Source organism: Caretta caretta, chromosome 13 (assembly GCF_965140235.1).
Source record: "Caretta caretta isolate rCarCar2 chromosome 13, rCarCar1.hap1, whole genome shotgun sequence".
NCBI classification, from domain to species: domain Eukaryota; kingdom Metazoa; phylum Chordata; order Testudines; family Cheloniidae; genus Caretta; species Caretta caretta.
This window is the reverse complement of record NC_134218.1, coordinates 10,985,317-11,009,738: the sequence shown is the minus strand read 5'-3', so window position 1 is coordinate 11,009,738 and position 24,422 is coordinate 10,985,317. Positions and strand designations below refer to the sequence as shown.

At 45.4% G+C, this 24,422-nt stretch overlaps 1 protein-coding gene and 1 long non-coding RNA gene across 2 annotated transcripts in view; both read right to left on the bottom strand.

Annotated features, from left to right (window-relative positions):
* Positions 1–540: 540 nt before the first annotated feature.
* On the bottom strand, positions 541–2,342 carry LOC125622465 (uncharacterized). Its single transcript, XM_048820565.2, has 2 exons — positions 1,782–2,342; positions 541–1,113 (listed from the first exon to the last, which is right to left on the bottom strand). Exons 1-2 carry the CDS (start codon positions 2,095–2,097, stop codon positions 803–805), a joined length of 627 nt encoding a protein of 208 aa, XP_048676522.1. The 5' UTR covers positions 2,098–2,342; the 3' UTR covers positions 541–802.
* A 6,460-nt stretch (positions 2,343–8,802) lies between these two features.
* The window catches only part of LOC142068807 (uncharacterized), a 65,613-nt gene continuing 49,993 nt past the window's right edge, over positions 8,803–24,422 (bottom strand). Inside the window, exon 3 of the long non-coding RNA XR_012664686.1 lies at positions 8,803–14,411. This is a non-coding gene — a long non-coding RNA (uncharacterized LOC142068807). The remainder of the gene's footprint in view (positions 14,412–24,422) is intronic.

The following is a 24,422-nucleotide window of genomic DNA, read 5'->3' as shown; positions in this document are numbered from 1 at the left end:
TTTTGTACTGTGAGCTCTGTCTTCCCTTTCGGTCTGCGGGAATGGAGCCCGCACTGCCAAGGAGTATGCTGATGAGTCTCGCCAGCACGTCACGTTTGGCAGTCGAATGATTTCTTATGATCCAAAGTGACAGTGAGGGCTCCGATGAGAAGGTTATATCCGTGTGCTGTACCCTCCATAACATTTGCGAAGGGAAAGGTGAAAGATTCACTCAGGCCTGGAACTCGGAGGTTCAACACCTGGAGGCTGAATTTGAACAGCCAGAGCACAGGGCTGTTAGAGGGGCCCAGCACGGGGGTGCAAGGATTAGGGATGCCTTGAAGGAGCAATCTGAGGCTGAAAGCCACCAGTAATGTCTGGTGCCCTGCACAGGAGTAAAGTGCAATGGTTCCAATGTTAATAGGAATCTGTGTTTGCTACGCTGACTTGCAGTGCCTGTTTCTTCCCTGGGCTAAGGTATCTTTTACTTTATGCAATAATAAAGAATGTTTTCAAACCCAAAAAATCCATTTATTGAAAAGAAACACAACTGATTGGGAAACAGAAAGAGTAAGGGGGTGGGGAATGGTACAATCACAGATTTGCGTATGTCCTGTCTGGAGTGCTGTGCAATGAATGCTGCACTTCAGGATGGCTGTGCTGCATGGTGATGGATGTTGAGTGCAGTGGGTAAGGGTCGTAGTTTTCAGGGCTTGGTGGTGAAGGGTTGGAGGCAGTTGGTGGCGATAAGAACCCGGATGTTGGGGAAAGTGGGTTGAAGGTGAGATGGGGGCACAAGGACAGAAAGAGGGAGAGAAAGAGTTTAGGGATAAGGGCTGCTAGGGGGATGGGCGCAGTAGTGCTCTGCCTGCATTGCTACAAGCGCCTGGATTGAGTCTGCTTGGCGCTCCATGATGCTTAGCAGCCACTCTGTGCTTTGGTGCTGGAGATCCGCATTCTGCTGGCAGACCCTCCTTCCACTCTCCCCCCACTCCTGCACTTTTTGATTTTCATTACTTGAATGCTGCATTACTTCATGCAACATGTCATCCTTGCTTCTACGTGGCCTCTTTCTGATTCTTTGGAGTCTTTCGGCCAGTGATAACACGGACAGCTGAGATCTCAAGGTTGCATCTGTAAAGGCAAAAGGCAACACTTAAGAGAGGCAGCATTGTTCACACCAGACAGAGCAATGATTCCCCTGTACTTAAGGGCAAGCACAGTCTATACAGTAGCATAATTTGCCCGTCCCAAAGCAAGTGCACATAACCCATGGGACCTCCAAAATGGTGAGTAAGCACAGGGTCAAGGGGGACTGATTGTTTCACAGCCTTACTGTCCTCTGGGTTTCTGTGCCTCTGGGGAGAGCGAACAGCGGAAGGGGGCCCCTATACTGAACACTCTCCCCACATTTTTCACAGGAGTTCGTCCTGGAAGATATCTCGCTACGGGAGGTGACCTGGGAAGCAAGGGAGGGTCTTCCACTGCAATGCGGCTTCCGCCCTGGCCCATATGCAGCTTGCCTGTGTGCAGCAATGGTCCCCCCGCCCCTCACGGCACAGTGGCGTGGACAAGTTAGCCTGACTGGAACAAGGAGCACAGTGGCTCTCCCGAGAAACCTGCGCAAGCGCATTGCCCAAGTTCTGGATGAGACCTCTGAAGAGATCACTGAGGCCGATTACTGCAGTGTGAGAGAGCACATCAACGCCCTATTCCGCATCTAGGCATGCATGCAGCCCTAACCCTCCTCGCTCCCAGAGCCCGCACCGAATAACTTCCTTCCCAAAATAAAAGCCGCTTACCGGGAAACTCCTCTGGTGTTTGTCCTTCCCCAAGCACTGGCTGCTGCGACTGGCTACCTTCCTCATGGCTCGAGAACAGCTCCTGGCTGCATGCATCTAGGGATTCCGGGGTGTCTTCCTCCGCCTCAGCACCCTTGCTCCTGCTTTGCTGCTCCTCCTCCTGCCTTGTTGCACTGGGCTCTGAAGTGTCCATGGTGGTCCCCGGAGTGGAGGTGGGGTCGCCCCCCCAGTATCGCGTCCAGCTCTTTGTAGAAACGGCAGGTCGCAGGGGGAGCACCGGAGCGGTTGTTTGCCTTGTGGGCTTTGTGGTAGGCATTCTGCAGCTCCTTCACTTTCATCCTGCACTGCAGTGCATCCTGGTCATGGCTCCTTTCCATCATGTCCCTTGGTATCTGTCCGAAGGTATCGTAATTCCTACGGCTGGATCGCAGCTGGGACTGGACAGCTTCCTCCCGCCAAACACTGATGAGGTCCAGCAACTCGCCATTGGTCCATACTGGGGCTCACCTGGCACGTGGAGGAAGCAGGGTCACCTGGAAAGATTCGCTGATAGCACTCCACGCCTGGCTGAGCAAACAGGAAGGGATATTTCAAAATTCACAGAAAATATAATGGGTGGGTCTCACGGTTGGTCACCTGAGAGCAGGGCAGTAGAGTTCAAAGTGATGACGAGAGTGGCTAGCACAGGCATTGTGGGACACTTCTGGAGGCCAATCAGAACGCACTATAGGACCAGGGCGTCCACACTGCCACTGCGGCGCTCCAGCGGGGGTGCAGCAAACATTATTCCACTCGCTGAGGTGGAGTACCAGCAGCACTGTAGCCGCAGAGTTAGAGCACTCTGCGTGCCTTGCCAGTGTGGACGGGTAATGATCTAGTGTGCCCGGGGCTCCTTTAGTGCGCTGTAACTTGCAAGTGTAGCCAGGGCCTTAACTACGTTTTATAAATCTCCAGTAATCCTTTGGATAAACTAAAATTAGAATGGTTACCTGATTCTGATTTCACACCACTGAAATAATTCCTTTGCGGTAAGTAGAATTTCATTGAGGTAAAAGTTGAATGAGATCAGAATCACTCTATTATGCCTGATTCGAATCTTATTGACACCAGTAAATCTCTGAATTTCCACTTATGTAATTAGGAACAAAATCTAGCCCCTGTATTTCTGTTTTGTAAACTGACTGTCCCATTTATATTATTAATTATGATTATTATTTATTTATACTGCTAAGGCTCCCTAGAAGCCCTAGTCATGCACCAGGACCCCATTATGCTAGGTGCTATACAAACACTGAACAAAAAGAAGGTCCCTGCCCCAAAGTGTTTTCCATCTAAGTATACAACAAGAGATAACTAATGGATGTAGACAGATGGGCAGTACAAGGAAGAAACTTCTCTCAACCTAGAGTGTTAGTTCCCATTTTTTGTAATGGGCTTGTATGCATCCTTGAAGTTAAGACATTCCATTACCATAGAAACGGTCTTCTGTGTCATCATGGACATCACTTCAGTTGTGTTGTTATGGCAACATTCATCATGGCAGCTGCCCTAATGTTAAGTATTTAAATTAATTGCAAGATTTAACTGTTTGGGAACATGGATCCAATACTAACCCACCCTTTGAAGCAGAATTTTAATAAAATAAAACTCAGTCTCTTTCTTATTTATTTATTTCCATTTACAGGAATGCTATAAAAGGCATCTCTCTATATTTTATAGATGTTCTTGTCATAATTTAATAATGCATCCTAAGTGCAGCAATACAGTTTAATATAACTAGCACCCTACCAAATTCATGGCTGTGAAAAATGCATCATGGATCATGAAATCTGATCTCAGCTGCGAAATCTGGCTCTTGTAGGGCAGGGGCAGGGCTGGGGGTGCCCAAGCTTCCACCGTGTGCCAGGCTCCAGCTGCTAGTCCCGGCCCGTTCTGGGGAAGGACCGGACTTCCTCTCCTCTGCAGGGGCTGCTTCCAGAGCCAAGTCAAATCCACCTCCAGGAACCTCTTCCAGATGCAGAAAGCTCTGCGGCTGCCAACTGAGAGCCCAGCTCTGAAGGCAGCACAGAAGTTAGGGTGGTTGTCAGTCCCCAACCTGGGCAGGAGGCTGGGGCTCCACCTGTCAGCCACTGACCCAAGTGGGAGGCTGCGGCTCAAGCTGTCAGCCCCTGACCGGGACAGGAGGCTGCGGCTCCGGTGCTCAGGCCCCCACACAGAGAGGCTATGGGTCCAGCTGTCAGCCCCCAACCTGGGTGGGAGACTACTGGGAAAAACCTGAATGTATGGTAATCCAGACCCTACAACCCTCACTTTAGGGTGACCAGGTGTCCGGTTTTCAACCGGAACAACTGGTTGAAAAGGGACCCTGGTGGCTCCGGTCAGCACTGGCGACCGGGCCGTTAAAAGTCAGGTCGGTGGTAATGTGGAGCTAAGGCAGACTAGTCCCTACCTGTCCTGGGGCACCACGCTATACCCTGGAAATGGCCAACAGATCCAGCTCCTAGGAGGGGGGGCCAAAGGGCTCCGCACACTGCCCGAGCACCAGCTCCATACTCCCTTTGGCTAGTTCCTGGCCAATGGGAGCTAGGGGAGCGGTGCCTGCGGCCAAGAGCAGCACACACTGCAGAGCCTCCTGTTCCCTCTGGCTGGAAGCCGGACCTGCTGGCCACTTCTGGAGCGCAGCACGGAGCCAGGACAGGCAGGCAGCCTGCCTTAGTCCTGCTGTGCCGCTGACCGGGAGCCACCCGAGGTAAACCCGTGCCCCAACCCCCTGTCCCAGCCCTGAGCCCCCCCCAAACCCCTCATCCCTGGCCCCAGCCCAGAGCCCATACCCCCTCCTGCACCCCAACTCCTAGCCCTGAGCCCCCCCAGTGAGCCCCCTCCTGCACTCCAGAGCCCTCATCCCCCTTCACCCCAACCTACAGCCCCCTCCCGCACTCTGAATCCCTCAGCCCCACCCGCTAGCCTGGAGCCCCCTTCTGCACCCCAAACCTTTCATCCCCGGCCCCAGCCCAGAGCATCCCCAGCACAGAGCCCTCACCCCTCCTGCACTCCAACTTCTTGCCCCAGCTCAGAGCCCTCTCCCGCACCCTGAATCCCTCATTTCTGGCCCCACCACGGAGCCCACACCCCCATTTAGAGCCCTTGCCCCCTGCCACAGCCCAGTGAAAGTGAGTAAGGGTGGGGGAAAGCGAGGCACTGAGGGAGGGGGAAGATAGCGGGGAGGCCTCAGGGAAGGGGCGGGGCCTCAGGGAAGGGGCAGGGCTAGGGTGTTCAGTTTTGTGCGATTAGAAAGTTGGCAACCCTACTTCACATCTGCGCTCTGCTGGCATTGGTGCTGGCTTTAGAGCTGGGCGCCTGGCCAGCAACTGCTCTCTGGCTGCCTAGCTCTGAAGGAAGCCCCCCTGCTAGCAGCAGTGCAGAAGTAATGGTGGCAATCCCATGAACCCCCTATAATAGCCTTGTCAACCCCCCCACTAGACACACTTTTGTGTCTAGACTCCTATGGTTACAACACCCTCAAATTTCAGATGTAAACATCTGAAACTGTGGAACTGAGTATTTTTAAAATCCTCTGTCTGTGAAATTGACCAAAATGGACCCTGAATTTGGTAGGTCTCTAAATATAACCCACTACTACTAAGTTAAAAACTAAAATCCACCTCCCCTTTGAGCAGTTCCCCATCCATACAATTCCCTTTACTTTTCAAATGCTCAGGAAGAAAAGTAGCCCAGCATGTCTTGAAGGTTATCAGTCAGGATATTGCGGACCAGTAGGGACAGTAAATTCTGAAGCCTGGAATCCCTCACAGATAATGTCCTAGCCACCAGCCTCCTCTTGTTTCTACTAAAGAGGCTCCATTGCAAGTGCCTCTGCTGATCCCAACTCTGGCAATATGACATATGCATAGAGGTGATAGATCTTTAATGCTTCTGAATCAATTTAAAAGGGAAACTTTGTCCCCGATGAGAAGAGTTAAGGGGAATATAAGAACAATAATGATCAGAACTATCACTTCTGAATTATCAAATAATCGTGCTAAGCAGTATAACCTGAGAAGGTAAGCAGCAGAAAAAACATTTTTGAACATATGTGGGTTGCCTGCTGTAGCATTGTACCATTGTAGCAGAGCATAGCCAAAACTTATTGTATTACTGTGAAGTGTACAATATAACATTCCCAAATCCTCTATCAGTGGAAGGTTGTAGAAGCTTGGAAAATATAGAGTTAGGTAGAGACATATGTACCAATGCCTTTATTTTCAGAGGGTCTAGGAATGGGTATTGTAGGTCCACAAAACCTCTGAAAATCAGGTCATATGTTTAGAACACTGTAGATTTAAAAAGAGTTTCTCTGTAATAACATCTTGAATTAAAATATTTTAAAATTTCTTTAAAATGTCCCCTTTGTTGTTTCTGCCCCCGCCATTGGAATAATTATTTTTGTTTTTACTTTCAAGGACCATGCTAGATCTCCATTCTTCTTCTGTCCGTATATTGCATAAACAGCCACGGTTTTTGTCTTTGTAGAAATCAAAGCAGTTTTTGGCTTTGTAGAAATCAAACTGACTCATCAACATAACATTCTGTCAATCTTGATGGCTTCAAAAAAAGCTCCATCCAGGAGTCTGTTGGGAAAGTTTGCAGGGTCTGTTTCAGGAGTCAGTTACATTATAAACAGGACTTTCATGAAGGCAAACTGGTAAACTTTGGATCTCTTCCCATGTATAGATATTGGATAGTGACTTCCTATTTGGGTCACTGAAATGTTGTAACACAGCACTATTAAAATCTTGCTAAGAGATTAAAAGATGGTTCATATTTGTATATAAGTGTAAGTATTTTGTAAAAGAGAATACACATGCAACCATATTTCCTTAGTAGCCTCATAGATAATGAGAAATCATGTCATGTTTGTGTTAATGATTAAAGAAACCCCATAATCTTGGATTGGGAAGATTGTTGTTTGTGGATTATGGAAAGAAACCTCTCACTGAAGGGGTTCTCGGCCATAAAACTGAAAAAAAAATTGGTGAAACTGGATGCCTACTTTTCAAGCTTCCAAGGCAATACTGTCTCACAGAGATGAAGCAGCAGGTGCACTGACACAAGCCAACAAGGTGTTCCATTTAATTGACATTTTTTCCACAAGAAGGGCAGATCGGGAGGTTAAGAAGGTCATATAACCTCCAACTACATGTTTAGGCAGAAATGGTTAAATCAGCACCTGATGGAAATCAGGAAAGGGAAGCATTCATTATACCAGGAGACCCCAATGCAGTGTCCGCGGGTGCCATGGCGCTCACCTGGGCATTTATGTGCGCCCGCAGGACACCCTGCCGCCGAAATGCCACTGAGGACCACTGCATTACAGGAAACAAACAAAATGCTGAATACTTTCCAGTTCTTTTCACTCAAACCTCTTGTTTAGCTTGGGAAGCTAATGGTTTAAAAGTTCTGCACTTACCTGTAATCATTCTAATAGACTTTAAAGCAACCCCTGTAACTACTCTTTGAAGTGTTATTTTATTTTGCAGTAACTGAGGTGAGGCAGGTAGCTTAAGTGACTTAACCAATACCCCACAGGGAGCAAGAGCTGGGAATAGAACCCAGGAGTCCTAAAACCTCTAGTTGCTAAACCAGGGATTGGCAACCTTTGGCACGCGGCCCATCAGGGAAAGCCAGTGGCGGGCCGGGATGGTTTGTTTACCTGCAGCATCCGCAGGTTCAGCCGATCGCAGCTCCCACTGGCCGCGGTTCGCCATTCTAGGCTAATGGGGGCTGCGGGAAGTGGCGTGGGCCGGGTCACCTCTTCCCACAGCCCCCATTGGCCTGGCACGGTGAACCATGGCCAGTGGGAGCTGTGATCAGCCGAACCTGTGAATGCTGCAGGTAAACAAAGCATCCCGGCCTGCCAGCGCCTTTCCCTAATGGGCCACGTGGTAAAGGTTGCCGATCCCTGTGCTAAACAATACTAAACTGTGCTTCATTGTTTAAAATTGTAATACAAAAATCTGTCCCTTCCAGTGTATGAAATGATGAATATCACACAAATCTGCAGAAAAGGATCAAGTGTGTACAATTGGGTTTAATACATCTGGGGTTACTGAAGTTTCAGGGGCAAATCTTGATGGGATTGGTTCAGGCCTCCATTCTTCCAGCGTAGATAACTTGAGCACTAAGCCATTTGGTTTATGTGGTATTTGGATGTCTTGCATGTGTGGACATTAAGGAGCAGATGTTAAGAGATTACCTGAACAAAATGCATGTTCAGTTGCTGAGTAGGGCTTTTTCCTGTTGTCTCTGGCCAAAATGTCCTTTTTCCTAATGATTTCTACATCTTAGTGATGCTGTATATATATGCTTGTACAGCACTTTGAGTGGAAATCACTTGAGCATAATACAGGTCTACACATATTATTCCCACCTGATCGTAATAAAGGTAGCATCGGATTTATTGATTAGGCAGATGTGTTCAGCATATAAAGATTTGGGGGCTGGACCTCAGAATTTGACAGCAACATTCAACATTTAGATGAAGAATGAAACATATTGAAAGTAGAAATTCTCCCTTCCTAATTTTCTTCCTATTTATATTGCAAGGCTATTCAACTAAAATACCATTTGACCAAGGATATTTGGGTATACTCTGAAGGTATGAACATCTTTCAGTCAGAGTTTATTCAACTGTGCAAAAGCAGAAATGATGGAGAAATGAATATCTAGATAACCACCCACGTGGGTGACTGAAACAGCACGCTGGCAAATTGCCAAAGTTTGAAAGCATAAAGACATCAGGCAAGGAAGAAATGAACTGGAACACTGAGGAAATACAGATACCATATATTCCACCCAATTTATCACCTTTACAGTGAATGTAGATTATGACTATTTAATCCCTTCCCTTCTTGTGTACAGATATTCTAATTTTTTTAATTGTTGAATGGTGCTTGCATACTACAATGATGAGTGCCATGGCAAGACCTATAAATGAATACTGAATACAAAGTAAATTTGGAGCATTTTTCTTTAATATATGGACAAATGATAGTGTAGATAGCAGCACATGTGGCAATGTAAGTAGGTACAAATTGTCATATCCTTTTGTCATGGGAATAATTATGTACAGTGCTTAAAAGAATGGAAAATTATTTAATTTTTGAAGTTTTTTTTTAAATTGCTGAGATGATCACTTCTCTTTCTTAGTTTAAATGGATCATTATTGGACATTGGTTTCTAAAGTGTGAAACAAGGAAGGTGATTTATTTTTACCCTCGACACTGTAGTATAATCTTTAGCAGTTCTCATAGTATTTTTAATTAGCTGGACATGTGTAACTTAAGTCAGTGGGATCTGCAGCAGTGCATCTGAAGACAGAATTTGTCCAATGGTTTACAGTGACACAAAGAACTAAAATCTAGAGTAACAGGACTTATTTTATCATATATCTTTTTCTTGCAGCTGGGAAGATAAATCATGTACCCAAGGAATAGGAAGTCATGATTGTGGGTTCTCTTTCCAGTGGTGCTATAGATTCACTCTGTATAATGGATATAAAAATCTTGCTGCTTTGATACCAACTCTAAAAGTGGTGTTGTGAGGCTTAATTCATGTTTGTAAAGTGCTTTGAGCTCGAATGGAAGGTGCTATTATGATTGCTACTTGTAGCTTCTGGAAACAGTCCTATCCTTTCTTAGTCAGTAGCAGCATACAAACAGATAAAAAACAGATGAAATAAAATGCTCTATAAATGTCCTTATTAAGGGCTCTGATTGGCTCCATTACAAAAGCTAAGGTTAGAGCTAAACATTTAAAAAAATTAATTACTACATGTATGGTACAAACCTATAAGACCTCAAATCCTCATGTCCTCCATGAAAACGTTTCTAAGGGCATGGCTACACTTGCGAGTTAGAGCGCATTAAAGCAGCCCCTTACGCTCTAACTCACGACGCATCCACATTGGCAAGGCACGTAGAATGCCCGGACTCCGAGACTAGAGCGCTCTTAGTAATCCACCTTGGTGAGTGGACTAATGTTTGTTGCGCCCCTGCTGGAGCACCGCAGCGCCAGTGTGGACACCCTGGTCTGTTAATGTACTCTGATTGGCCTCCAGAAGTGTCCCACGATGCCTGTTCTAGCCACTCTGGTCATCACTTTGAACTCTACTGCCCTGCCCTCAGGTGATCAACCATCAGACCCGCCCGTTAAATTCTCTGGGAATTTTGAAAATCCCCTTCCTATTTGCTCAGCCAGGCGTGGAGTCCTCTGAGCGCATCTTTCCAGGTGACCATGCCTCCATGCACCAGGCGATCCCCAGTTTGCAGCAATGGCAAGGTGCTGGACCTCATCAGTTATTGGCAGGAGGAAGCTGTTCAGTCCCAGCTGTGCTCCAGCCATAGGAATTACGATACCTTCGGACAGATATCAAGGGACGTGATGGAAAGGGGCCATGACTGGGGCACAGTGCAGTGCAGGATTAAAGTGAAGGAGCTGCGGAATGCCTACCGCAAAGCCTGTGAGGCAAATCACCGCTCTGGTGCTGCCCCCGCAATCTGCTGTTTCTACAAAGAGCTGGACGCAATACTGGGGGGCTACCCCATCTTCATGCCGAGTACCAACAGGGACACTTCAGAGCCCAGTGCAACAAGGCAGGAGGAGGAGGAAAGCAGGAGCGAAGGTGCTGAGGAGGAGGAAGACACCCTGGCATCCCCAGATGCATGCAGCCAGGAGCTGTTCTCGAGCCAGGAGAAAGGTACCCAGTCGCAGCAGCCAGTGCTTGGGGAAGGACAAACACCAGAGGAGTTTCCCGGTAAGCGGCTTTTATTTTGGGAAGGAAGTTATTCGGTGTGGGATCTTGGTGCGAGGAGGGTTAGGGCTGCATGCATGCCTAGATGCGGAATAGGGCATTGATGTGCTCTCTCACATTGCGGTAATCGGCCTCAGTGATCTCTTCAAAGGTCTCATCCAGAACTTGGGCAATGCGCTTGCGCAGGTTTTTCGGGAGAGCCACTGTGGTCCTTGTCCCAGTCAGGCTAACATGTCCGCACCACTGTGCCGTGAGGGGCGGGGGGACCATTGCTGCACACAGGCAAGCTGCATATGGGCCAGGCCAGAAGCCGCATTGTAGTAGAAGACCCTCCCTTGCTTCCCAGGTCACCCTCAGCAGCGATATATTTTCCAGGATGAACTCCTGTGGAAAACGTGGGGAGAGTGTTCAGTATAGGGGCCTCCCCAAGGCACAGAAACCCAGAGGACAGTAAGGCTGTGAAACAATCAGTCCCCCTTGACTCTGTGCTTACTCACCATTTTGGGGCTCCCGTGGGTTATGTGCGCTTGCTTTGGGACGGGCAAATTATGCTATTGTATAGACTGTGCTTGCCCTTAAGTACAGGGGAATCATTGCTCTGTCTGGTGTGAACAATGCTGCCTCTGTTAAGTGTTGTTGCATTTTGCCTTTACAGATGTCAGCCGTCCGTGTTATCACCGGCCAAAAGACTCCAGCGAATTAGGAAGAGGCCATGTAAAAGCAAAGAAGACATGCTGCATGAAGTCATTCAGCAGTCCCTTAATGAAAATCAAAAAGTTCAGGAGTCGAGGGAGAGTGAAAGGAGGATCCGCCCTCAGAATGAGGAACACCGGCACAAAAGTGCGGAGCTCTGGCAGCAAAGCACGGAGCGGCTGATAAGCATTATGGAGCACCAAATGGACTCGATCGAGGCGCTCGTAGCCATGCAGGCAGAGCACTACTGTGCCTGCCCCCCACCCGCAGCCCTTGTCCCAAAACTCTTTCCCTGGTGCCCCCATGTCACCTTCAACCCACTTTCCCCAACATCCGGGTTCTTATCACCACCAGCTGCCTCCAAGACCTGTAGCTTCACCATCCAGCCCTGAAAACTACAACCCTTACCCACTGCACTCAACCCCCATTACCATGCATAATAGCCATCCTGAAGTGCAGTACTCATTGCACAGCACTCCAGACAGGAAGGCTGAATATGATAAAGCAGATACACAAATCTGTGATTGTACTGTTCCCCACCGCACCCCCTTACCCTTTCTGTTTCCCAATCAGTTGTGTTTCTTTTCAATAAATGGATTTTTTGGGTTTGAAAATATTCTTTATTATTGCATAAAGTAAAAGATACCTTAGTCCAGGGAAGAAACAGGCACTGCAAGTCAGCATAGCAAACACAGATTCCTACTAACATTGGAACCACTGCACTTCACTCCCGTGCAGGGCACCAAACATTACTGGTGGCTTTCAGCCTCAGATTGCTCCCTCAAGGCATCCCTAATCCTTGCAGCCCCGTACTGGGCCCCTCTAATAGCCCTGTTCTCTGGCTGTTCAAATTCAGCCTCCAGGTGTTGAACCTCCGAGTTCCAGGCCTGAGTGAATCTTTCACCTTTCCCTTTACAAATGTTATGGATATAACCGCGGGGATGTTGTCATCGGCCAGGTCCAGCTTCCCAGACAGAGAGCGCCAGCAGCCCATTAAACGGCCAAAAGCACACTCCATAGTCATTCTGCACCGGCTCAGCCTGTTGTTGAACCGCTCCTTGAGGCTGTCAAGGCTCCCTGTGTTGGGTTTCATGAGCCACGGCATTAAAGGGTAAGCAAGGTCTCCAAGGATCACAGTGGGCATTTCGACTTCCCCTGTGGTGATCTTCTGGTCTGGGAAAAAAGTCCCAGCTTGCAGCTTCCTGAACAGGCCAGTGTTCTGAAAGATGCATGCGTCATGCACTTTTCCGGGCCAGCCTGCGTTATGTCAATGAAACGCTCACGGTGCTCCACAAGCGCTTGGAGGACCATCGAGAAATACCCCTTCCGATTAACGTACTTGGAGGCTAGGTGGTCTGGTGCCAGAATTGGAATATGCGTCCTATCTGTTGCCTCTCCGCAGTTAGGAAAACCCATTTGTGCAAAGCCAGCCACAATGTCATGCACGTTACCCAGAGTCACGGGTCTTCTGAGCAGGATGCAATTAACGGCCCTGCAAACTTGCATCAACATGATTCCAGTGCTCAATTTTCCCACTGCAAACTGGTTAGTGACTGATCGGTAGCTGTCTGGAGTTGCCAGCTTCCAGATTGCAGTAGCCACCCGCTTCTCCACCGTCAGGGAAGCTCTCAGTGTTATGTCCTTGTGCTGCAGGGTGGGGGGCGAGCTCATCACACTGTCCCATGAAAGTGGCTTTTCTCATCCGAAAGTTCTGCAGCCACCGCTCTTCATCCCAGACTTGCGTGATGATGTGTTCTCACCACTCAGTGCTTGTTTCCTGAGCCCAAAAGCAGCGTTCCACGGTGGTGAGCATGTCCGTGAATGCCACAAACAATCTCGTGTTGTATGCATTACTCGAGTCGATATCATCATCGGAGTCCTCACTGTCATTTTGATCTTGAGTAACTCGACTGCCAAACGTCAGCATATTCCTCAGCAGTTTGGGCTCCATTCCTGCAGACTGAAAGGGAAGACAGAGCGCGCAATACAAAAAACATTGAAAGATGGTGCCAAATGTGGACGGAAGCACAGGGATTGCTGGGATGCGAACTGCTGCATCACGGGGCATTGGGACAGGACCCAGAATGCCTCCCATCCCCAACCCACAAGCCACAGCGCCAGAATGGGAAGAGGTGCTCTGTGGGATAGTTGCCCATAATGCACCGCTTCCAGTGCCGCTGCAAGTGCTGCAAATGTGGCCATGCTGGTACACTTGCAGCTATCAGCATGGACAGACTGCAGCGTTTTCCCTACTGCGCTCTCCGAAGGCTGGTTTAACTCAAAGCGCTCTACATCTGCAAGTGTAGCCAGGCCCTAAGTTCCCGCTCTCTGGACAATTAAAGACATTATACTTGAATAGTTGCAGTTCTTTTTAAAGCAAAGTTAGCCATTATTTGGATGTAACTGTTTTACATTTGCATCGTCTTTATGTATGGTATAAAATTCTTTAAGTGCATTGCAATTACTGTTACTGTGGTGAACAATAGAAGACAATTAAATATGTTAATACGTTGCCTTACTGGCATACTCAGTTAGTGTCTGAATTTTTTTTTCTGTCTCTGATACAGTACTTCACACTAGTCCTGAACAGCAAAATTGCCCTAGCAAGATGCCAGTCATAGCTGAATGTTTTCTACATAACCAACACAGTTCAGTGAAATTCTGTTAAGCAAAAGAGCAGGAGGCTTTTCATGTGCATTGCTTGCATTCTTTTTTCACAATTTCCCCCTAAATATAGTATTTGGCCCGCCAAACACAAAGGGCTTTGTTGTGCCTTAATTAGGCAGAGCTGCAGAGAGAGGGAAGGGACACCACACAAGTATCAGTTCCTAGTAATAGCCTCAGAGAAGCACATAAATACAGAATGCTTCTGGTGACATTGGGGGAGTATATTCAGAGGCAGTTTTTCCTCCCCACAGGAGCCAGTTACAGTGCCAGCTGGGGTGAAAGTTCGTCACGGCTATGGCATAACCATTTTAGGATGTCTGTCTGTTTTCAGTTTTAATGCTCCTGGTTCCTAACACTAAGGGGACACACAGATCAGGATCAGGCCCATCCCTGTGTAGATGTTCCGGGGAGGTTCCTTTTGTTCTTCCCCACGTCACTCATCCAGCTAGGTCCAGCCGTCTCTGGATGTTAAAACAACAAAATAAAAATAATATTTGTTTACATAGGGTCAGATTTTCAAAGGAGCTGTAATATCTTAAGATACCTATCGTTTCCTAACCAGGACTTTAGGACAGCTAAAGAGACTGTTTCTAGAGAATCCAACTCAGATTTTTCATAGAGACCAGTTTTATACTGGAACAGGACTTTGAGAGTTTAGTCAGTGCTATGTGACACTCATGCATACACACATGATCAGTAAAGCTCAAAGAAAATGCATCTGTCACATCTCATTGTAGTAATATAAGGAGCCATGAGTAACTTGTGAAGATCAAGGGCACATAAAATTGTCCCCACAGTTTTTGCATGCACTAATTTTTAGCATATGCAGAAACCTAAATTTAAAAGTGAAAACAGAGTGCTTTCTCCTGTAAGTGTTAACTGATTTCAGAGAGGATTTGATGTACAGAGCCTGGGTAGGTAGACAGATTTCTTAGCATGTGCAAATATGGGATCTTGCATGTACAAACACATGTAACTGCAAAACTACGGATGTAATTTTCAGTAGCTGGGTTGTAATAACTAATAAGTGCTGATAAATTAATGTCATGATACTGTTACCTTAAAATACTAAAGTTTCATTGTAGCTATGGAAATGAAAATCTAGACATTAATGCACAACGGGGAGAGACCCAGTGTTTCCTTGACAACTGATGAAAGCACAACTGCATGAAACCTAGGGAGACTGACATTTACAATCACATTTACTGAAACATAACCCCTGTGCAGTATCATATTTCAGTGACTTGCGAGATACCGTCTAAAGCATAAATAGGTGAAAATACTCTACTTGCAAATTATCAAATGTTTTTTTTCACATGATCACTTAAATTTTCTAATATTAAAATTATGCAGTGCTATTCTGTGCCATTGGTTGAGTTTCATAGGTCATCTTGGGGAAAAAGTAACATTGTAAATACAGTTAACATTTTAATGTTAAGATTTATCACAATATATTTTCAGACTATTTGGCTTTGTGATGCTATCTAACAGACATTTTCCTCCCTTTGGAAGCCATTGATGTGTTAAGGGCTATATGTTAAAAGAGGCACTCAGTGATTTCAATGCATGGCCACTTTTGGAATTTTACAGAGTGGGAACCAGTGGTCATTTGAAGATGAGAGAATCACCAGTCTGAGAAGACAGGAATAACAGAACCTGGTGGATTAAGTCACTACTCTTCTTTTTTTTTTTTTTTTAATTATTATTATTTGATGGTCTCTTCCCTACCAAAATATTGTAGCTTGCAGAACAACATGAGTTGAAGGGAGCTTATAAGTGGAAATTTTCTGTCCCTTGGTTCCCTGCTGTGCACAGGTTGTCTGGCTGTATATAGTACTCTGCTAGAATTTAATCCAGTGTATTTGACTTAATCAGTCTCTGTCTTATTTCTCATCCCACTCAGCATCCCACATGCTGTTCTGCTCTGTTGTGACCTATTACCAGACACTCAAGGCGGGTCTAGTCCAGTTTTCATTGGCTGGAAGGAGGATAGTTGTAACATATTGAGCCTTAAGAATAATGGGGTAAAAACTGGAGGGAATGGAGAGGTGGGTGTTCCTCAGAGCTTTGTAAGGTACCAAGGGAGGGCAACTATGGTGTAAGGGATTAATTGAAGGGCCAAGAGTCAAAGGTACCAAGGGAAGGCAGCTATGGTGTAAGGGATTAATTTAAGGGTGAAGAATCAGAGGCCTAGATTTTATTCCTGATTCTGCTGCATGACTTTGGATAAATCTTTCTTGGCCAAATTATGGTTGTGCAATGAGGAGAGAAAAACAAAGAATCAAATAAATTTGTTAGTCTCTAAGGTGCCACAAGTACTCCTTTTCTTTTTGCAAATACAGACTAACACGGCTGCTACTCTGAAAAGAATCTTTTCTATGCCAAAATATTCCCGCACAGAAGGCAACTATGATTTGGCGGTCTGTGCTCTGTGAGCAGAAGGGAGGCTAGCTAGTGCCACCAACAGTATGCATCATTCAAGAGAGAGTTGTTTGTTTGGTTGGGGTGTAGCCAGGGCCTTACACAATGACCAGTTTCAAGGCTGGGAAGCACAGACTATACATGTCGTCCTGTGGGTATCATAGGGGCCCTCATTGACCATGCTCTCCTCAGTGCTACAGGAAACATTATGCCTGCTCCTAACTTCAGCAAGCATAATGTCTCCAAAGGCCCCTGCTTGAGCACTGCACTTTCCTAGTATGGCTCAGATGCTTGGTTACAATTTTGGCATGGCAATTTTTAATACATTTCATGGCAGAAAAGTCATGGAAAGCTCACCAAATAATGTAGTTTTTGCTACATCAACATAAATACACAACATACACAAGAGTATGGGGGGGTGCTGAAAGGTGAGACCTTAGCAGGTGTGGATACTGGAGAGCAAACTCGCTCCACAGCCGCAGCTCCTGTCCTACTGGGCTGGACTCCCCCTTCTAGGTGTTGTGACCTGGCGCACAGGGTTGCACCACCACTTAGATTTGGCCCATCCACCCATCTATGGGTAAACGGGCCAATTTTGAGTGACACTCTGATCCCATGTGCCCGCTCAGAACACCACTTGGTTTGGGGGCCTAATCAAATGTATTCTGATAGCCATTTCCAAGATTTCACAGACTTTATTCAAATTCACAATTTCCATGATAGAATCATAGCCCTAATTATAACAGAGCTTGTACTCTCTGTGCTTCAGCTGCCTGTAAAATGGAGCTAATGATTTTACCCAGCTTTGTAAGGCACTTTGAGATCTACAGGTGAAAAGTGCTATATAAAGGCAAACTATTATGATGTAGTGCACAACTGGGGATTACTATGCAGCATGTGGCATTATTAATTGTGTGCTAGATGCTTCTCAATAGAGATAAAAAAAATCCATGTTACAGGAGAGCTGGCAGACTGATTTCAGATAAGACAAAATGAGGGAGGTAGTAGGATACTATTGTGGGATGCAGACATAGGAGAGGGGCAATATCAATAAGATCACAGAGTTATTCATCAAAGATTAGTTCACAGTATGATGGAACAATGATTTAAAAAAAACAGACGAATGAATAAGTAGAAGACTTAACTGACACATTTCTTGTATGCAGTATTGCAGCTATGTTGGTCCCAGGGTATTACAGACAAGGTGGGTGAGGTAATACCTTTTATTGGACCAATTTCCATTGGTGAGAGAGACAAGCTTTCAAGCTACACAGAGCTCTTCAGGTCTGGGAAATGTACTCAGTGTCACAGCTAAATACAGCATGGAACAGATTGTTTACCGTAAGTAGTTAACACATATTTCAAGGGACCATATTTCTTGTAGGCCCCACAAAAGAAGTGTCTTCAAAAAGTGTCATTCCTTGAGGCAAACCTGGGTCATAGTACTGAGGGCACCAAATCAGACTGTTGGGGAAGTAGATCAATTACCTTTAAATCCTAAATTGTCTTTGTGGCAGTATAGAGCTAAACATTAAATTGCAAGGGGAGAAGTTAAGTGTTTCCCTAACAACTGAGAAAAAAACAATGCATGAAAGTGAAGTGTAAAAGTAAAAAATGTAGTTCAGCTGGCTGGTGAGGGGTGGGAACCATGGATTGGCAGATTTATATAGGGTGGCTTGCACCACGAAGTCCTTGCCCTTAGGGAGAGCACAGTGATTATAAATCCTTGGTTCTTGCATGTGGGACACAACAAGAGGGAAATGCACCTCTCTGTGCAAGGTCCAGGCAAAATCTGTCCCTTTAATAAGTTTCAATTATACATTTTTGAGTTTAAAAACAAAAAACCCCAACAACAACTAAAAATGAGCTTAAATCAAAACCCTGGATCTGAACATTGTGATTTTTGAATTCTAGATCTGGACTTTTCATCTTGGCCTCACCTCTGTTAAAAATGGTTCAGGAAATAGTATTGTCTATGTATTGAACCTTTGTGTTTTTTAACACAACAAGAAAAGAACTTCTCGGTAGTAGAGAAAATGAAACGAGGGAAAGTTTTAAGATCAGCCTGCTAGTGCCAAGTGACAGCAGCTCAAAAGATTTAACAGAACGTGGCAACCCTTTGTTCTATAAATTACTACAAGATGAAGGAATAAAGCAAGTAGTAGTGATTTACATACATGATAAAAGCAATCAGACAGAAGGATTTAGTGACTGTGGGCTGTAGGACAGGTAGTTACCATAACAATGAACTTATGCACAAGAAAACCATCTTAAAATACCATAAGCAGCTGAGTCATGATAGTTACAGTTAGCTGCTCTGCCAAGCTTTTATTATGAAGATGCCTCTGACACCATGAATCAGGTTCTGTACTTGGGGCTTGTGTATTCAGGTAAATTATTCCAGAGTAAAGTAGGATGTGAATTTAAAGAGCTATAGCAATTCTGGAAAAACTCCCTGTGTGGACACTTTTATTCTGGAATAAGAGTTTCCACATGGAGAGTTATTATGCACTAGCTATTCCAATCAGTTTCCCCATGTAGACAAACCCTTATGAAGTTTTAAATCGGTGTACTTGAGTTAAATGGAGTTTCACTTGATTTATCTGAGGCACATTACTCATATTATTTACACAATGCCATAGGTGTGAATGTGTGTTTGACTAAAAAAAGACATAAAGATAAGGAGAATCCACCACATCTTTGAGTATCTGTATATGTGGATCCCATTCTTGGAGTCCATGGACCCCATGTGCAAGATTGGAATCTTTTGACCAGCATAGTTGTTTGGAGCTGCACATTGTGTCTTTACAGGCCTGCATGGGACCCCATGGTCTTAGTATCCAGGCCAATTTCAGGTTTCTCCATTAAGAACTGGGGACAAATCTTACTCCAGACAGAATTCTGCTCCCATTTGGGAGCGGAGAATTCATATGGCCTGCATATTTCTGTGCCCCCCATGCAGAAAAACGCAAAATAAATCTGGGGGGACACACGCCTTTCTCCCCCGGCAGCCTAGGCAGCACATCTGTTCCAGCGTACCTGGAGCAGCTTCAGAGATGCAAATCACTGCCATGGGAGGGGGGCTGGGCGTGCGTGCCTGTGGGGAGACACTGATCACCGTCAGGGGGCAGGGCTGTCCAACAAGAGAGAGAAACTCTGTCCCGCTCTCTTGATACTTTTCAGAGTAACAGCCGTGTTAGTCTGTATTCGCAAAAAGAAAAAGAGTACTTGTGGCACCTTAGAGACTAACCAATTTATTTGAGCATGAGCTTTCGTGAGCTACAGCTCACTTCATCGGATGCATACCGTGGAAACTGCAGCAGACTTTATATACACACAGAGAGTATTTATATGCACACACAGTGTGTATATAAAGTCTGCTGCAGTTTCCACGGTATGCATCCGATGAAGTGAGCTGTAGCTCACGAAAGCTCATGCTCAAATAAATTGGTTAGTCTCTAAGGTGCCACAAGTACTCTTTTTCTCTTGATACTGTGGCTCAAGGGGCGTGGAGGAGGGTAGATCTTTTTGTTATGCAGGAGGAAGGCTCTGTCCCCAAGGCAGAAGTATAGCAGCCTACCTGCCTAGCAAAATGTAACTTCTTGAGAACTGAAAAAACACTTAATAAAATATTAGTATCATGTTACTGAAAATTGTTTGTTTTTAAGTTAAAGAAAATAGCTTATTTAAAAAAACCCACATTATGTGTTGCTGTTGATGGTTAATTGATCACATTCTCTGAGGCAGAATTTTAGCAACCTGTCTGCATAGTTTTCAGAGGAACAGCCGTGTTAGTCTGTATTCGCAAAAAGAAAAGGAGTACTTGTGGCACCTTAGAGACCTAAGGTGCCACAAGTACTCCTTTTCTTTTTGCGAATACAGACTAACACGGCTGTTCCTCTGAAACCTGTCATTATGCAAGGCACTGCATTTAGCCGTATGGAGTGGAAATCTATCAACTGCATGAAAAAACTTGTACAGATACAGACAGACATCATCTTCCTTTCCAAATGCAAACAGATGGACATCGTACCAAAAGGACTGAAGGTAAAAAATCCATTACAATCTACATACCACACAGACTATGCTGACAGCTTGTGCCTCACGCTCTCAAAGAAACTGCAGAATCACCTGATCAAGATCCTCTACAGCAAACAGGGAGAGATTAAGAATGAGCTCTCAAAAATGGATACTCTCATAAAAAACCAACCTTCCACACAAACTTCCTCGTGGCTGGATTTTACTAAAACTAGACAAGCCATTTACAACGCACACTTTGCTTCTCTACAAAAGAAAAAGGACACTAAACTTTCTAAACTACTACATGCTACAAGGGGCCACAGCAATGGTTCCCTCACCCCACCTAGCAATATTGTTAACCTATCCAACTATACTCTCAGCCCAGCAGAAGCAGCTGTTCTATCTCGGGGCCTCTCCTTCTGCCCCTCCACCCCCACGAACATGATACAGTTCTGTGGTGACCTAGAATCCTATTTTCGACGTCTCCGACTCAAGGAATATTTCCAAAATACCTCTGAACAACATACTAATCCACAGAGGTCTCCCTACCAACACTACAGAAAGAGGGATTCTAGATGGACTCCTCCTGAAGGTCGAAACAGCAGACTGGACTTCTACATAGAGTGCTTCCGCCGACGTGCACGGGCTGAAATTGTGGAAAAGCAGCATCACTTGCCCCATAACCTCAGCCATGCGGAACGCAATGCCATCCACAGCCTCAGAAACAACTCTGACATCATAATCAAAAAGGCTGACAAAGGAGGTGCTGTTGTCATCATGAATAGGTCGGAATATGAACAAGAGGCTGCTCGGCAGCTCTCCAACACGAGTTTCTACAAGCCATTACCCTATGATCCCACTGAGAGTTACCAAAAGCAACTACAGCATTTGCTCAAGAAACTTCCTGAAAAAGCACAAGATCAAATCCGCACAGACACACCCCTGGAACTCCGACCTGGGATATTCTATCTACGACCCAAGATCCATAAACCTGGAAATCCTGGGCGCCCCATCATCTCAGGCATTGGCACCCTGACAGCAGGATTGTCTGGCTATGTAGACTCCCTCCTCAGGCCCTACGCTACCAGCACTCCCAGCTACCTTCGAGACACACTGACTTCCTGAGGAAACTTCAATCCATCGGTGATCTTCCTGATAACACCATCCTGGCTACTATGGATGTAGAAGCCCTCTACACCAACATTCCACACAAAGATGGACTACAAGCCGTCAAGAACACTATCCCCGATAATGTCACGGCTAACCTGGTGGCTGAACTTTGTGACTTTGTCCTTACCCATAACTATTTCACATTTGGGGACAATGTATACCTTCAGATCAGCGGCACTGCTATGGGTACCCGCATGGCCCCACAGTATGCCAACATTTTTATGGCTGATTTAGAACAACGTTTCCTCAGCTCTCGTCCCATATAGCCCCTACTCTACTTGCGCTATATTGATGACATCTTCATCATCTGGACCCATGGAAAAGAAGCCCTTGAGGAATTCCACCATGATTTCAACAATTTCCATCCCACCACCAACCTCAGCCTGGTCCAGTCCACACAAGAGATCCACTTCCTGGACACTACAGTGCTAATAAACAATGGCCACATAAACACCACCCTATACCGGAAACCTACTGACCGCTATTCCTACCTGCATGCCTCCAGCTTTCACCCTGACCACACCACACGATCCATCGTCTACAGCCAAGCTCTGCGATACAACCCCATTTGCTCCAACCCCTCAGACAGAGACAAACACCTACAAGATCTCTGTCAAGCTTTCTTACAACTACAATACCCACCTGCAGAAGTAAAGAAACAGATTGATAGAGCCAGAAGAGTTCCCAGAAGTTACCTACTACAGAACAGGCCTAACAAAGAAAATAACAGAACGCCACTAGCGGTCACCTTCAGCCCCCAACTAAAACCCCTCCAATGCATTATTAAGGATCTACAACCTATCCTAAAGGATGACCCAACACTCTCACAAGTCTTGGGAGACAGGCCAGTCCTTGCCTACAGACAGCCCCGCAACCTGAAGCAAATACTCACCAACAACCACATACCACACAACAGAACCACTAACCCAGGAACTTATCCTTGCAACAAAGCCCGTTGCCAATTGTGCCCACATATCTATTCAGGGGACACCATCACAGGGCCTAATCACATCAGCCACACTATCAGAGGCTCGTTCACCTGCACATCCACCAATGTGATATATGCCATCATGTGCCAGCAATGCCCCTCTGCCATGTACATTGGTCAAACTGGACAGTCTCTACGTAAAAGAATAAATGGACACAAATCAGATGTCAAGAATTATAACATTCATAAACCAGTCGGAGAACACTTCAATCTCTCTGGTCACGCAATCACAGACATGAAGGTCGCTATCTTAAAACAAAAAAACTTCAAATCCAGACTCCAGCGAGAAACTGCTGAATTGGAATTCATTTGCAAATTGGATACTATTAATTTAGGCTTAAATAGAGACTGGGAGTGGCTAAGTCATTATGCAAGGTAGCCTGTTTCCTCTTGTTTTTTCCTACCCCCCCCCCCCCCCCAGATGTTCTGGTTTAACTTGGATTTAAACTTGGAGAGTGGTCAGTTTAGATGAGCTATTACCAGCAGGAGAGTGAGTTTGTGTGTGTATGGGGGTGGGGGGGATGTGAGAAAACCTGGATTTATGCAGGAAATAGCCCGACTTGATTATGTAAAGAGTTGTCACTTTGGATGGGCTAGCACCAGCAGGAGAGTGAATTTGTGTGGGGGGGTGGGGGGTGAGAAAACCTGGATTTGTGCTGGAAATGGCCCACCTGTTGATCACTTTAGATAAGCTATTACCAGCAGGACAGTGGGGTGGGAGGAGGTATTGTTTCATATTCTCTGTGTATATATATAAAGTCTGCTGCAGTTTCCACGGTATGCATCTGATGAAGTGAGCTGTAGCTCACGAAAGCTCATGCTCAAATAAATTGGTTAGTCTCTAAGGTGCCACAAGTACTCCTTTTCTGTCTGCATAGTAACATTGTTAATTATTCTATTGTTACTTAACTGTTCCCATTCTCAGTCAGTTCCCCCAGAAGCATAAAAACCTGTAAACGTTTTAAGGCCCCTACATAGCCAGAGTGATGTAAAGCCTTATAAATGACAGTAAGGGAATCAGCTCGGAAGATCTATGTACTTTCTCACTTTTTTCTTGTGCCAAAGTGGCACAATAGGGTTAGATTTTTACTTACCCATTTAATAAAAAGGACTTTTGAGGGCAAATAAAACATTTACCAAGCAGTCAATAAAATGTCAGGACAATCAGAACCAAGCATTTCCCAAAGTACCCAGCTAAGTCCAGGACAATGACTAGCAAAACTGTATGACTTTCATATGTGAAAGTCTGAGAAATTTAAAATGACATTCTAGTTTTTTTTCCCCCTGTTTGGTGTTCTGCAATGTAATTTAAATGAAAATCCAGGATTATAACTGGAATGCAGGGTACCGGTTACCAAGTAGTTGTAACTTAACTTTCATGTGTTTAGGAAATGCTGAATAGTTATTGTGCCTTTTTTTTCTGTATTGTAGTTTAAATAACTTATCAAAGCAATTGAAACTGGTAACATTGTATTGCATTATTTTGACAACTAAAATTTGCAGAATTTTTAATTTTTTGGCACATAATCTCTCCAGGAGTAAAATCTCCAGCAGCTGAGCACGACAGGGTTTCAGGACATTACTCCAGAGGAGCATGAATGAACTACTGAGTGAAAGTGATTTCACAGAGCATCAGGGGGACACCATAGTAGCTGTGGTATTTTCATCTTCTTTGAATGAAGCAGTGGTGATATCAGTCCCTGTTATGATTGATGACTTTAATGCAGTTCAGGACCTCATCAAAAGGATGACATAGACACTTGAGATTCCTTTAGAACTCATTCAAGAGATGACATACAAATTATTTGATAATCTCTATCTGGTCTTTCAAGGTCAAGTTGCTATGCCGATAAACAAGGGAATTTTGGACCCA